Source organism: Pyxicephalus adspersus, chromosome 1, assembly GCF_032062135.1.
Source record: "Pyxicephalus adspersus chromosome 1, UCB_Pads_2.0, whole genome shotgun sequence".
In the NCBI taxonomy this organism is placed as follows: domain Eukaryota; kingdom Metazoa; phylum Chordata; class Amphibia; order Anura; family Pyxicephalidae; genus Pyxicephalus; species Pyxicephalus adspersus.
Genome location: NC_092858.1, coordinates 23,303,959 through 23,319,789, shown reverse-complemented (window position 1 = coordinate 23,319,789; position 15,831 = coordinate 23,303,959). Strand labels below are relative to the sequence as shown.

Here is a 15,831-nt window from a genome sequence, read left to right as displayed (position 1 = left end):
GAATGCCTACTACAATCTTTCTTGTCCTGTAGAAATATTCAATAGAAATATTCAAATACTGTAAAAAATTAGTTATGTGGACTTTACTTTTGAGGAGCAGGGTATGATAGATGAAATGGACACATAATACAAATCCATGAAAGTGGTCCACCTAGGGGGAACAATAGGAGTCAAGATCTATAGACATTAAATAGTGGTTCAATGAAAACTTTTTAAACATGAAAAACAAAAATCATTTATGAGTACATGGGTACAACCTGTGAATAAACCCCTAGGGCTATAAAATCTAGATGGCTTATTCTTACCTTGAGATCAGTCGGTAGTTTTTTCTAGATAACTCTATTTGACCATTGTCTGCTGGACTGGGAAATACACATTGTATATATGTGGGTATCTTTAAATAAAAATGTGTTAACATAAATAAAATAAATGGCTAATATGTCTACATAGATATCAATTATAGGTGCCGTATTGTAACTACTGGCTTCATGTTCTAAAATCCACGCAATCAGTTGTCTGCTTTAAAGATATTTTAGCAATTTAATAAGTTTAATGTCAAAAGAGATTTACTTCAAACTGACTCAACTCCATGTGTCTTTGTCTTCTACTTCAGTAATCAATACAAGTGAATCAATAGTCGACACACAAGCACTTCATCATCAGTGCAATCAAGAAGGTAGGTCTTGCCCCGTTTCTTCCGACTCCTTTCCCTTGCACATATATTTTCCTTTCAGCTACCTGTAAAAATCCCTTGGGTTTTATTTATCTCTTGAATACAGTATGAAGTCATGTACTATAATGAAAAGAACTATTAACTAAGTTTGATACGATAAGTACAGAGACTATAGAAAATACAGTTATACCCTGTCAATGTTGTGGGAATTCTATGTTTACGTCCCCAGACATCCATTCTCTTTACCTGTTTACTATTTACCTATTTATAAAGGAAAATTAAACATTTTTATCTAGTAAATACTTTTCCTAAATGATGTTCAGAAAATCAAGTTTTCATATTTCTAGTGCCCTGCCAAGGACTGCGGCTCCTACTGCCTCCACATCACAGCAGGGTACTATAATGATGTATGGTTAGGGGAAGGAATCGCAGCATCTTGGAATCACCCTTACACATCTTTGAGTACCTTACCTCTTGGTCAGGGTAAAAATGATCAGCATGGGGGGAAAGACAAGTATATTATCCCATTACAGAAGACTAGTTCTATTTTTTTATTTTGGAGCAAAGTCAGAGATTCTAAGAAGAAATGTTTATATCTGTTTAACCCCCCTAGCATTATAATTCTGTCTGTATTTGCATGCAAAAAGTGTTACATTTTTTTTTGCATGGAAATTTATTTATTTATTTACATTCAATTCTTAGGCATAACTCACCGAAATATGTCCAATATATAATATATTTTATAAATTTAACAATAAACGTTAAATAAAAAAAAACAAAAATCTGTTAAAAAAAAATTTAAAATAGTGAAACGTAATATAACTGTACAGTGGCATGTATAATATATAAATAATATAATTATATATATTATATGAAGATTTCTTTGTATTGGACTCAATACAGCTATTTTGTCGCACCGACACATGCATCAACGTCACCGGGAAACCCCCGAGATCGTCTCTGCAGTTCACGGCTGAAGATCGGAGGAGGAGGATGTGTCCCCAGGACTTGCGGGGACCAGCAGGACGCCGGGGGACACCGACGGAGCAAGGTAAGTGTGACTCGGGATTACCGCTAGGGGGGTTATTAAACAATTTTCTCTTTAAGGTCCTAAATGGTTTTGTTAGAGGAAATGTGTGAATTCATATTAGAAATACGTGAGAGATAATAAGCAATTGAGCAGAGGATGAAGTACTTAGGGCTCTATCAAACAAGTAATCAGACATTCCATGCTAGGAATAAATTATTGCCATTGAAACACAAGGACCTGGAAGATTCAAACAAGAGAATGTTTGAAGGAATGTCTGAAAAGAGTGGGGATCAGAATAGGCAACATATAGGGGTGCAACAGGGAGTGGGGGTTCAGAAGTTTGGAAGCACTGGAAATTTTCTCACCCTCTCTCCTTTTGGCTTTGTCTAAGTAAATTGGGGTCCTTTTGGGCAAATTGTTAAAGGTATGTAATGGTGAGGAAACCAACATAGGACCTGCTGTGTGTGGGATATTTAACACTGAGTGGACATGGATTCATGGTGATAGGATAGTCTGCAGGTAGCTGATATTGTTCTTAAGGAGGTGGTATGAGGCTGGGAACCAATATATCAGTGTGGCGGAGATCTCAGTTAATATGAAATGTGTCAATGCCTTGGAGGACCTGCAACCTGAGTGGGGTTAAGAATGTTATTGTATATTATCATTGTTATTAGAGGATTGTAAGACTGTCTTTTGTAATTTAGAGTTTATGTAATAAACGGCCATGCAACCATTTTGGACCATGAAGTGGTGTCATTATTGAAATCAAATAAGTAATTGGGATAGAAGGGGCCTGTGGGGGTATCCAAACTTCTCAAGCTATGCTCCATTTACATTTGAAAATAGCATAGTCAAAGACCAATGAAATCACACATCAAAGAAAATCGTTGATTTTACAGAGTATTAGAAGCGCTTGTAGTGATTTATAATTCAAGTTTACATTTTAAGGAAACTTTCCATGATTTTTCAAAGCATGATATACTCTATAAATACTCTATAAAACATAGATTGTGATGATATTCTAGGATTAGGAGATTAGGACTGCTATTGTTAATCACAAATATTTAAATATTATAATTTTAACACAAATGTCAACATATTCTTGACACAAACATCCTAATGGTTAATGAGATCAGGAATGGCTTGTATTAGATACCCAAATGAAAACTAAAATGACATCAATGAAAAAAATTTGACATCAGTTTGAGATGCTTCAGTTTACTTCCTTCTAACCTTCATTTGACTTGTTTTAAGTGAATTTTGTAGTTCGGTAGGCTCATACAAAAATGCAACTAAAATGGAACTAAAGTCACACTTTGCAAAATAAAGGATCGCGAAATGTTTAACATGTCTTGATTGCACCAGGAATATGTGCAAAAGCTTAGCTGCACATTGTTTGCCAACATACACTTCTTTGGTTGCCAGGAAAACCTGGCAATCCCGGTTTCCTTTGTGCATGCCGGGGACACATGAACTCCCACATGCCTGCACGGGAGTTACGCCATCTTGGCACAGCCAATCAAGTTGGCCGAAACATGGATGGGTGATTCCCATGGCTTTAGTTGCACTTTAAAGCTAACAAAAGCCTGTCAACACAACTATGTTGAACACATGTACATATCCTGAAACACCAGAAAAAAACTGCATTGACTTCCTTCCTCTTCACCTAAAGCATCTAAAATGTTTCCCTGGAACTGATTACACTTTCTAACAAATCATGAGTCTACAGGAAGTATGCCAGAATCAGATCCCCACTATGAGCAGAATATTCCTTTAATGTACAGAGAGCAGAAAAAAATCTTCCAATTGTTAAGCAAACAAACCAAAATGATTAACTTAATGCAGGCACAGGATGCTTTTTTCTAATACCTATAGCTTTCCATCTGAACAGAATAAAACCTAACAATTCATAATGGCTGCTATCAGCACTGCTGTTCTGTGAAATTGTATTTGAGGAATGTTTGTGTTTTTTCCAGGATTACAAATATGACGATAATGATAGTTTGGGACATAGTTTAGGATAATATGGGCAATAGGAAGTTCAGCTTTGTCTGTGCCCCCAAAATAATTCGATATTACAAACTCAAACAGTAGATGTCTTTCCAATGATGGCATAATATTGGCATTATAATTTTATAATATATGATTATATAACGTAATACATGTCTATGTAAAGATAACTGAACATGCTTTGACTTTGGGTTCTCTCTTCCCACTGGACACAAATTTATAGCATGATAAATATATGATGTAAGAGTTCTAATTTATGAGTTAGGTTTATTTTTAGTATCTATAAGATTTTTGTGCAATGCATAACAAACACCGTGTATAGAATACAAATGTGTTCTTGGTTTCCCTGAGCAAGTCAGACTCCGTATTGAACGCAATCTCTATATTATTGATATTGTTAGGGCAGTATATATTAGCAAGCATAATGCTTTAACAATTATAAATATTATCAATATCTCTGTCTGGGAAAAAATGAAATGTATGCATAATGCTTTTTGATATGATTATTTTGCATAGTCTAACATGATATAAATCTTGTGTGAATTATTGCAAACAATACATAAATGTAATGTACCTAAACATAGCATTAGACGTATATCCTTTTTGCCAAGCATACCATTCATTCCTATAATGGATTTCTATCCCTGTATATGATTGTGTGTATATTGAGCGCATGCCTAAACTGGCAGCATGTTGACTGGGTTTGCAAAGGAATATTCAAACATTCCAAAATGCACTGATAATATATATATTTCATATGTACATCAACTGAAAATCACAATCTTGTTATGGAATCGTCGTCTTCTTCTGCAAGTGGTATAGGTGTTTCTGCTTGTGCGCTACTTGTATCTGAAATGACATCTTTGTCCACTGTGGGATTTACCACCTCTGTTTGACTGTCATTTACAAAACTGTGACAACTGTCGGAAGGCTGTAGTGGTAAACATTCCAAGGTATCTTGGGTATCTTCTGTTACTGTGCACTGTTCATTCAAAGTATTTACATTTAACTCACAGTTCGGCTCTGGATCTTTTACCGCGTCAAATGTTTTTTCACTTGGATCAGATATGAGTTGTTCTGGAACTTCCTCGGAAACTGAGTAAATTTTGTTAGAACTCTGTTCTGTGCTATTAGGTTTTGGACGTCTGTGAAAAAGCCCAAAGCTTTTAATGTCTTTGGCAAACTGAATTTTCTTTGGCTTCTCCTTGGCAGTCTCTGAAGCCAGCAAGGCAGACCCATTGCTCATGTTATGCTTATCTGTAGTTATCTCTGCTGATCTGGGATGGATCATGGTGGTTATGTCATAGAAACTGAAGTTGCTTTTCTGTGTCCGACTTTTCTTCTCCTTGGGCCGACTTTTCTCTTCTGTCTCTGGGCAATCTGAGCTATTGCTCGTTTTTGTATTATTGATATTTAATTTGTTTCCCTTTAACAAACCCAAAACCTCAAAACGGAAGCTTGAAATGTCTTGTTTCAGTTCCTATATTAAAAAAAAATGTCAGTAGAAGGAAAACAAAACCATAATTAAACAATTATAAGTAAATCACAACACCAAAATATATAAACATCACCCTCTGATGTTTCTTTATTTTACTGAAAACATTTATCCCTTTTCAGGTGTCCCCATCTCAGCATGAAGAGTTTGCTTCTTCATTTACCATTGGTGACATCTAGATGTCACAGCCAGATTCTGTTTGGGAATGTGAGCACCAAGTGTTTCCCTCAGGAAACAATATCTAACTCTGTAGCATCTGCTATTTTTATGCAGCAGGAGAGTTTGTATAGTTTTTTATTGTTTATGTGCCAAGCAGGCATATTTGAGTTCTTAAGCAATAAATAATTTTGGTTATTAATTAGACATTAAATGCAGAGGTTGGACTAAGTTGTCACCCTTCAAGTCCAAGTCGAGTCCCAAGTCAAGTCTCAATTCACCAAGAATTCTTCCAAGTCAAGTCACCTCATTTATCAAGTCATACTTAGTGAGGCTTCTGTAACACTGCCTTCCTCCCCGGCCCCTTCAGCTGTCAGCGGAGAAAGCCAGTCAAGTCTCAAGTCGAGTTGCAAGTCGCTGGACAAAACCCCCAAGTCAAAACGCAAGTCGTTTATTAAGTGACTTAAGTCTGTACAGCATTAGCAGGTTCTATTTGGAAGCAAATAATTCATGTTAGATCAATGATTCTGAACCAGGGTTCCTCTAAAGGTTGTTAGGGGTTCCCTAAGCAATAAGCAATTAGTTCCTCTCTGGTCAGTTTAAGCAACACCAATGATCTTTTTGGCTATCTGTAAGAATTACATTCTTCCCACTGGAGAGCAATGTAAGAGACATTCTTCCCAATGACTACCACACTAATGTACTGTGCATTGTAGATATAGTACAGGTAGTCCTGGGGTTACATACGAGATAGAGACTGTAGGTTTAAGTTGGATTTGTGTGTAAGTTGGAACAGGTACAATTTTTTATTAATTGCAATTAGGATAGATGTTTGTCTAAACATACTATTAGGCAGTGTGGTGTCAGTAACTATAAAAAATCCTCACTGTGAGTTAATCACAACCAAAGCCTAGACATTCATTACCTTCTGGAGCAAGCTGTGCTTTGCAAAAAGAAACAACTGCAGAGTTTGTCTTGGTCATTAAAGAGTTACAAAAGCTTGCAGAAGAATTCAGTTTCAGTTGTGTTCAGCAAAAGATTTCTTCTGCAAGTCATGCCAACTGCCCCCCTCCCCCCTCCAAGCCTCCGTTATGCACACGAAGGAGCAAGGAAGCCCCATTCATATATAGGAGGGGTCCATATGTCCTTAACCCAGGAACTACCTGTAATTATAGCAAAGTGTTCCCTGAAGACCTGAATGTTATTTCAAGGGTTCCCTTCTGGTTTAAAGGTTGAGATACACTGGGGACGGTCTACGTATACTTTTACAAACATGAGCAGACTCTTAAGGATTGTAGTACTATGATCTGCTGACATTGTCTGGGATTCATTTAATGATATTCAGGACCTACTGTTAATTTGTGTCTTTAGGAGTACCTGGCACTGGCATAAAACACAGGCACTAGAGGGCTGACCTGCTTGGCAGGTAGGACACCTGTCGCCAGTACTTCTTAGATATGTTGGACTTTTTATGGTACACTTTCTTTAGAGTACTTAAATATATCCCTCCCTAGCATTAAAATAGCCAATTGTTTGTATTCTGCAGTCCTCTTCGGAATACAGGGGAAATTACAGAAGCAAGAGTCCTCCTGAAGTCAATCCAGATGGGACTTACAGACTTTAGGACTGGTCATCAGGCTCACAATAATGAGTATTAGCACACACACAAAAAAAAACAGAAACATTTTATTAGTACATACTTTTCTGAAGTAGTTGTTATGCAGCCATCATGTTCAGTAAAATGGCACTGATAATGAGAAATACAGTATTCTCATTTTTTAGAACATAGTACACTTAATTTCCTAAGAATTGATTTTACTGCAAATTGCAGTCACTTCTAAAGTACTTTGATTTTCCTATTTACGTTACACCTGGCAGCTTTTACTGTCACTAATTAGTTTTCTGTGCTCACCCATGGATCCATAAATCTACAAAGTGTCTTACCTTGAAGTTTTCCTCTGTTAGTCCTTCTTCTTTCTTGGCGTCTCTGATCATTGCTGCTACATATCTCTTCACAAGGTTCCTCATCACCTCCTGCCATGACAGCATAAGAATTATCATAGTTTTAGCATTAGTGTGCAAAGTAGTGGAATAAATTATTTAATACATGAATTTAACTTTGATATTTGTGAAATCTGTAAAAGGTGGTTTGGATTTCAAAAAAAACCAAGCATGGCTAGGGAAAGAAAAAGTTTTATAGAAGAAGGGAATTGCTGCTAGCGGAGGTGCTGCTAGTAAAGTTCTTTTTGTGGGGATGGAGGGGAGGCGGGGATTTTTGAGGGATTGATTTTTAGTGGGACAGTAGAAGAATTTTTGTGGCAATTAGTGTCAGTATTGCCTGTTTGTTGTCGGCACATGTCATGATTATATTTCAACAGTTGGCAGATTGTTGTTTTAAAATTGTAATATTTGTAATTCCTATACAATTATGATTATGTGTGTTGACCCCATATGGTCACAATTTCCCATTTGTTGCCTGCATATTGTTATCTTTGTGTATCTTTTACCTACATATTGGCTGTTTTCTGCCCATAAATTTTAATGATTGCCTGTTTCTATTATATTACTATAATTGAGTCCGCCCATAGGCATGTCACTATAAAAGTACACTGCTATTATTCTTATGTTTCACCACAGTGCGCTACATGCTCCACTAATAAATCCCTGAATTTTATTCAGCACACTGTTATTATCTTTTTATTTTTCCAAGGTACACTACATGTGCTGCTATCAAAACCTTGAATTTTATTTTATTCAGCACACAGATAATTTACCATTTTCACTGCAGCACACCAACATGATTATATATAAAACATTCTGAAAAAGAACCCCCCCCCCCACACACACACACACACACACTGTTTCTGTTACTTTAATATCATTCTTAATGCTGAAAAGAGTTTAGACATATAGAGAAGCATGGAGTGTTAATAAATGATCTGTCCCAGGTGCCAGGCATACTATTGATGGATACATAAAATATATGTACCTGGTACTGATTATGTCTTCGGAAGTTGTCAGCTGCTCTTCTCTAGAAAGAAACAGACACAAATATATTTGCTTGCAGCAAGTCATACTATTATAAGGTTTACAACTAGCATGTTCACAGCTACAGACACAAGTATATTGCTAAAGACATAGTTACCAACAAGAGGTTGATCTGGCATGCAAAAAAACAATTCTCTACAGTAGCACACAAACATAAACTGACAATCTTTTAGTCCTGGCATCTTCTGGATGGGCTGGCATATCAGCTACCTGCAAATTCATATTATAGTTATCTGTGGGGTAGGTTGTGCACAGATTTGGAGTGATATTTCAAGGAAGAGTGGGCAAAAATTGCCAAGTCAGTATGTGCCATGCTAATAGATAGGTGAGAAAAGTTTTAAAATTATTTACTGTGGTCTCATTTTTTGTATCACAAAAACCTGGAATATTAGCTTGGGTGTGTACACTTTGTATATTCATTATATACTGCCATTTCTGGTCCTCTATTATTAATACTCAGTATTTATATAGTGCCAACATATTATGCAGCACTGTACATGTCAAGTCACTAACTGTCCCTCATAGGAGCTCACAATCTAATGTCCTTACCATAGTCATATTTCATTACCACAGTCTAGGGTCAATTTAGTGGGAAGCCAATTAACCTAACTGCTTGTTTTTGGGAGGAAACTGGAGTACCCAGAGGAAACCCACACAAACACGGGGAAAACCTGCAAACTCCATGCAGATAGTGTTTAGGCTGAGATTCGAACCTTGGACCCAGCGCTGCAAAAGCCAGAGTGCCTTTGTGCCACTGTGCCACTGAACCACCATGCGGCCCTTCTCTAAAAAATACTAGTTGCTTGCTTGGGATTAATATTTTCTGTCCTTACTGACAAATTAAAGTCCTCTTGATCTCCAACCAGCATTGATATCAAACAGTAGATGTGTATTACACAAGTTACACTGCAGTTGTAGGTGTTGCTACAAGCCAAACACCCACATCAGAGGCTTTTTGAAAGTTAGGATGGGGCTGTTCCCTATAGCCAAGAGCAGATGTGCATTATTCAACATTAAAATGTTTTGAAAAGAAAGTAATTTATTACTTTTACATATTAATATTTTATTTTCAGAATTGTAACTTGTGAATAAAGGGACCCCATTATAATTTTTTAATTGAATTTTTTTGAGTTTTTCAAGACAATGTACAAAGAATAATAGTACAAATCAAACTCAGAATGTGCACAAAATGTTCAACAATGCTTTGGGAGTAATGAAACACAGAGGAACATAACAAGACAGAACAACAATGCTGATTTCTAGAAGAATACAAATTGGTTATATACCTAAAAAGTACAAATAAAGCAAAGGCAGAAGAACATTATAGTTATTAGGCTCTTAAATAAATAAATGAACGTTGTAGTGTTTCCAGAGGATCCCCAAGTGATTGGGAAGTGTTACAGAGAAGGAGTAACAAGGGAACACAAGGAGAAGGACGGGAAAGGGGAGATACCATGAAACATATGATATATACTTTGTTCAGCCCCATTTGAATTTTTATTTTATTACTAAACTAATTAAGTAAAAATTATTTTGTATATATAAATATTTTTGTTGCTATTCAAAAATGCATATTTTATTTTTTAAAACTTCTCACAGTCATTACTTAAAGCAATCACAGATAGCCATATTATTAAATTCTAACACTTCTTTAATCAAATGAATTTAATCAAACAAATTGCAAAATCTGCAAATTTACCTAATTAATGAACTAATTATCCATGGATAAATTGCAAAACTAAAAAAACTATTAATTATTTAGATACTCTGCCAATGTAATAAATAAACTGGTTAATTTGTTGCATTAGGCTAGATAAATCAATAAAATAAATTAGCAATTTATTAGCATAACAGCCAGTATAATAAAATGCTTTCCCAATAACTGTCAACTTCCCTGTTATTAATCTAAATAAAATGTAAAGACTGACTGAGAATAATCTAAAGACAGAATGGGGTTATACAAAAAAACCTCATTTTTTACAAAGTAATAAAAGTTAATAAAATAACTGCTTCTTAAACAATATGCAGGAATAATTAACTTTGTTACATATCGAAATAGGGAAAATGCAGTATTCTGAGTTTGAATAAACTAATTTACTAAAATATTGATGCTTGCTCTTTAATCTCTACAGGCATTTATATAACCACTTCCCAAATGTGTATATATCGTACAGTCATTATATATAAATATATATATATATATGGCTCCAGACAAACATTATATAGTCTTAAATTCATGTTTTCAAAATCTAAAGTAATGGGAATGCAGGGTTGTCAAGTGGGAAAAGAGTACAAACCTTCAGATTCATAAAATTAGATTCATATGCTCCATTAGTAACCAATGATTACAACCTCCTCCGAGTGTATGTTAGTGGAACCTACTTTTCTTTTAACCTTATATATCAGACTCACTGTTTTATAACTAGAGTCTAATGTATCATGATTATGAATAGGGGCCTATGCCTATGAATCCTGCACAGGATTTAAAAATATACCCAAATTTATATTTACAGCCAATAATTTCCACTCAAAAATATGTGTAAGTTTGGCAACTGCTACTATATATATATATATATAATACATAAGGGCCAGGGGTGTAGTGGGGCTGGCACAGGTAAGAACACCGTGGCCTCATTTTTTTCAGAATGGAATCGCAGGCTCAGGGCGGTAGGTGGGCTGTCTCTCTGAACACAACCCGCCCACTCTCCCATCGCAGGCACGTTCAGGTTCAGGTATTATGGTTATGGGGGGTTCAGGTATTATGACATCACTCTGGGAAGTTTCTTAGGCGGGGGTGTAGTGGGGCAGGCACGTCATGGATAGAACCATGCCCACTCTTTTTTTTATGATTACACCACATTTACTAGGTTGAGAAACACTGCCTAAACAAGCCAAATTGTAGATTTGCAATGTTGATTATATATATATATATATATATATATATATATATATATATATAATTTCACTGTATTGGAGTTTAAACATATAAAGGACATAATGGTTTTTGAACGATTTCCTAGGAAATGTAGAATTTCATGTTTTATCAAAATACTTACACCTATTGTTCCAAAGCTTTCTGGCTTTTTTCTTGTGTGTTTCTTGCATACTTGTTTCCTAATCCATTTAAAAAAATACCACAAAGATTTAGGACTTGGGATTATATTGAATGGAGTGGGAAGTGTTCCGCCTTCTTCAAAGTAACTCATCCACAACTTTGTTCTAGCAAATTTCCATTCAATGTCCGCATGATCCTAGATGGAAATAAAAGAAAAATTTTATGTTCTGGTACAAAAGTCCTAGTCAAACATAAATTGAATTAAAAGGATGCAATGGACCAGTCAAGTGGTACATGTTTTCCTAATAATTCTCCAGAAAAAAATTCTCCTAATAGGCACAAATTTTGACCTCTCTCAATTTTTATGGTTTTGAGTAGCTGTTTGGGGTTCATTAATAAATTAATTGAACAAAGTTCATTTTACCTAGCTTAATGAATGTGCCTAAAATTCACTTTGGAGAATACCCAATCCTATAAATGGAAAAAAAAATTGATTTTTTTCTTGAACATGATTAAAATGTTAAAGACATCAGAGCTTCAACTTATTCACTAAGTTAAAATTAAATTTCCTTGGAATGTGTTTATTAATTCAATAGTCTATTGAGGAACCCCCCATGTGTTGCACACAGTGGGGCAAGGAGGAGAAGGGGAATAAACCAGTAAGAATCGTGTTATTAGAGGCTGATTTGATATGCAGAAGCAGTATGAGAATCGTGGCTGGAACATTTTTGTCATTTTAATATACCATTTCATTTCAATAAACTTTGGCAGAATTGAGAAATCTCTTAGATAGGTTATAAACAAATACTTATATGATTAGTGATTATATCTTATCTGAATGAGGCACAATTTAAAACAAAATACAGGAAGTCTGCCATTTAAGGACATACGAACGACTCCTAGATACAAACGGGGCTTCCCTGGTCCTATGTGTGCAGGACAGAAGCTTGATAGGGGGGAGGGGGTGATTTACATGACTTGCAGAAGAAATCTTTTGCTGAACACAGCTGACACTGAGCTCTTTTACAACATATTGTAACTCTTTAATGACCAAGATAAACTCTGCAGTTTTTTCTTTTTGCATATCAAAGCACAGCTTGCTACAGACGTTAATAAATGTCTGGGCTCCATAAAGCGCTTTTTTTTTTTGCTTTGTTTTTTTGCTTTGTTTGTGATTCTTTGCTTGTTTGTGGGCAGCACGGTGGCTCAGGAGCTAGCACTCCAACCTTTGCAGCGCTAGGTTCCAGGCTCGAATCTCAGCCAGGACATTATCTACAAGAAGTTTGCAGGTTCTCCCCGTGTCTGCATGGGTTTCCTCTGGGTATTCCGGTTTCCTCTAACATCCCAAAAACATGCAGTGCGGTTAATTGGCTTCCCCCAAAAATGACCTTAGACTACATTAATGACATATGACAATGGTAGAGACATTAGATTGTGAGCCCCTTTGAGAGACAGTTAGTGACATGACTAGGGCATGAGGGCTTTGTACAGCGCTGCGTAACATGATGGCACTAAGTACTGTGTAATAATAATAGTTAAGTCAGGATTTTATACAGTAACTTACACCACGCTGCCTAATATTATGTTGAGACAAACATCTGTCCTAATTGTATTTAATAAAACAATGTACATGTTCCGACCTACAAACAAATTCAAGAACAAACCTACAGTCCCTATCTCATATGTTTTATGGGGACTACCTCTATGACTCTAGTCAACAATGAAATTATGGCCCCTATACTACCTAAATATCCTGAAACATATGGCCCATTGCTTATTAGTTATAAACTAGAACAACACAGTACTTCTAAAACCCAATGTGAAAAACATGCCCATGTTATTGTTTTTTTTTTTTTTTTTTAAATATAATGTTTAAAAAATGGCTTACAGCAATAAGCTGGTAGGAGTTGTTCATCATGGCTATCAACATGTTTAGAAGAACAACCAAAGAGATGACATTATAGGTCCCAAACATAGTTGCTCCAACAAATTCTGTAAACTTGTGATCAGGCTGCACCTTTGTTACATACAGATTGATAAGACCGAAAATTGACCAGAACAAGGACTGCAGAGTCTCAAATAACCTACAAGGAAACAAAATACAATTAGGATTTAAAGTTTGTATATATATAGTAATGGTTTTTACAGTAATAAAAAAAAATATATAAAAAAAATGCAGAATTAAAATACAATATGTTACACTAGACTGTTTAATGTGGACTATATATATATATATATATATATATATATATATATATATATATATATATATATATATATATATATATATATATATGGATTAAAGGGCCTGAATATAGCCATGCTTAATCTTGTTGCTAAAGAATTGTTTATTTGAGATCCAGGTCCAGAGTGTCCTGGAAGGAATAGGTGGACCAGGATTTGAGGATGGATCTGAAGCACCTGGCAATTGATTATAAAAAATCAGGTCTGTTATACAGGGGAGGAGTTGCGACCTAAGGCCAGGTGAGATTCAGGTAGAAGGGCTGTGTGGAGCTTGTGAGCTGAAAGAAGGTCGCCTAAAGTTGAGGTCTGGTAGACCAAGTCCAGGAGGCTAAATTTTTTCTTATTGTCATGCAGTAATTACTTTGATCCCCTGTGGGGGAAAATCCAGGATTTTGCTTATTTTTTATTTTTTTGACCAAATGTGGGCAGAGCCCCAAAATTGAATTCAGGCCTTAGATACCACTTTGCTTTGAAGGTAATCCCTAATATACATATGTGTGTAGGAATATATAGTAAATATATAGTAAATATTTTAAAATGTATGAGTATGCTAAAAAAATGTATACTGTATGCTAAGTACCATACATGATACTTTCATATTTCTTAGACTGGGGGAATAGAGTAGATTTGTGAAAAATGAATTGCTGCTGCAAATAAAAAACATATATTCTGCTGTGTTGTTAAAAGGGAACTGATACACTTATCTTCTTACACATCTTTTCACTAGTTTGGCAGTGAATATGTCACACTTTAGCAAGAAGATAGTAATACTACGCACAGATGTAAATACCAAGCAGAGAGAGCTCCCTTGCCTTGCTAAAAATATTGGCTGGTTTCTGAGTCACACATTTGACTTCACTATAAATCCCCAATTTATTTTGTAAGATTTAAAAAACAAAACTTGCATGTAGTGAGAAGTCTTTTATTTATTTCTCACCTACTGTTTCCCTTGCTACAATGCTGGACAAAAAAAATTACATTGTAAAGAAAGATATCCATGGTGCATTGGGTGAAATCATCCTCCTCCAAAAGTAAATGGTAAGCACTCTAAACTGTGCTGCAGCACAATGCTCATGGAGTCTATATACTAAACTAACCTATATCCTCCTGATCTTGCCACTTTGGGATAACTCTGCTTAGGTACAAAGGTTTGAAGCTGGGAAAAAGATGAGAATACAATAATTTTTTCTCCCACGGGTTGTATTTTCTTTCCAACCAATAGGATAGGCCTTGATGTACAGTACTCACTTTAAAAAAAATACTATATATATATATATATATATATATATATAAATATATAAATATATATATATATATACAGTTATTCATACATTTCGATAGCTTACAATATGACTTTTGATATAGTCTATTCATCTGTAACTGATGCTTTGCTACATAAAGAAGGAATGAAAGCGAAATAAAAAGGCCTTCAACTACAGACCATGTCAAAGGCAAAACTACATTGTTAAATAAATGTTATTACTAATGAAATACAAAGAGGGAGGGGGTCTGCCTAATGAATATATATTTTTTTGTTTTAAAAGTATTGCTGTTCCAATGACAACTGGAATTTTAGACCTTATCTCACTTTACGTTCCGGAGACAACAGTCACAAGGATAAATGAAGAGTGCAAATCTCCCTAGTTACAATACCGTCAGCAATAAAAAAAAAAAAAGTATGACGTTTTGTATGCTTTAGTATTATCCAAAATAAAAGGAAAGTATATACTTCTGTAGGAAGTTAAAGGTAAAAATGACAAGTGGGTGGCTGAATGTTAGATGTTACAAATGTTATAGAGTGTATGCAAGAACCACACATCATACAGTTCTATTACTAAAGTAATTAATGTCACTTTTTCTAAAATATATTATTATAAATGGAAGATGCTCTGTCAGGGCAGTGACTAATAAAACTTCATATGTACTGCAAGAAAATAAATGTAGAAATCATGTAATAGGGATTCAGTTAGGAATCCACAATTAGGATGGACAAATGGAAAAGTTAGAGGTTGTTAAAGGTTCCTTATACTGATCTGATGGTGCCTGGGTAGTTTCAAGGCCAATATCAATTAGATGAACCAATGGCATGACACAGATTGTCTTTGTAACTGGTGCCAATA

At 35.3% G+C, this 15,831-nt stretch overlaps 1 protein-coding gene across 1 annotated transcript in view; it reads right to left on the bottom strand.

Moving 5' to 3' along the window:
- Positions 1-2,137: 2,137 nt before the first annotated feature.
- Positions 2,138-15,831, bottom strand: part of TRPC4 (transient receptor potential cation channel subfamily C member 4) — a 94,113-nt gene continuing 80,419 nt past the window's right edge. The window contains exons 7-11 of the mRNA XM_072403965.1: positions 13,356-13,551; positions 11,469-11,663; positions 8,354-8,395; positions 7,309-7,398; positions 2,138-5,193 (exon numbers count right to left, since the gene is read on the bottom strand). Of these exons, the coding sequence (XP_072260066.1) occupies positions 4,489-5,193; positions 7,309-7,398; positions 8,354-8,395; positions 11,469-11,663; positions 13,356-13,551 (1,228 nt within the window). The 3' untranslated portion in view covers positions 2,138-4,488. The remainder of the gene's footprint in view (positions 5,194-7,308; positions 7,399-8,353; positions 8,396-11,468; positions 11,664-13,355; positions 13,552-15,831) is intronic.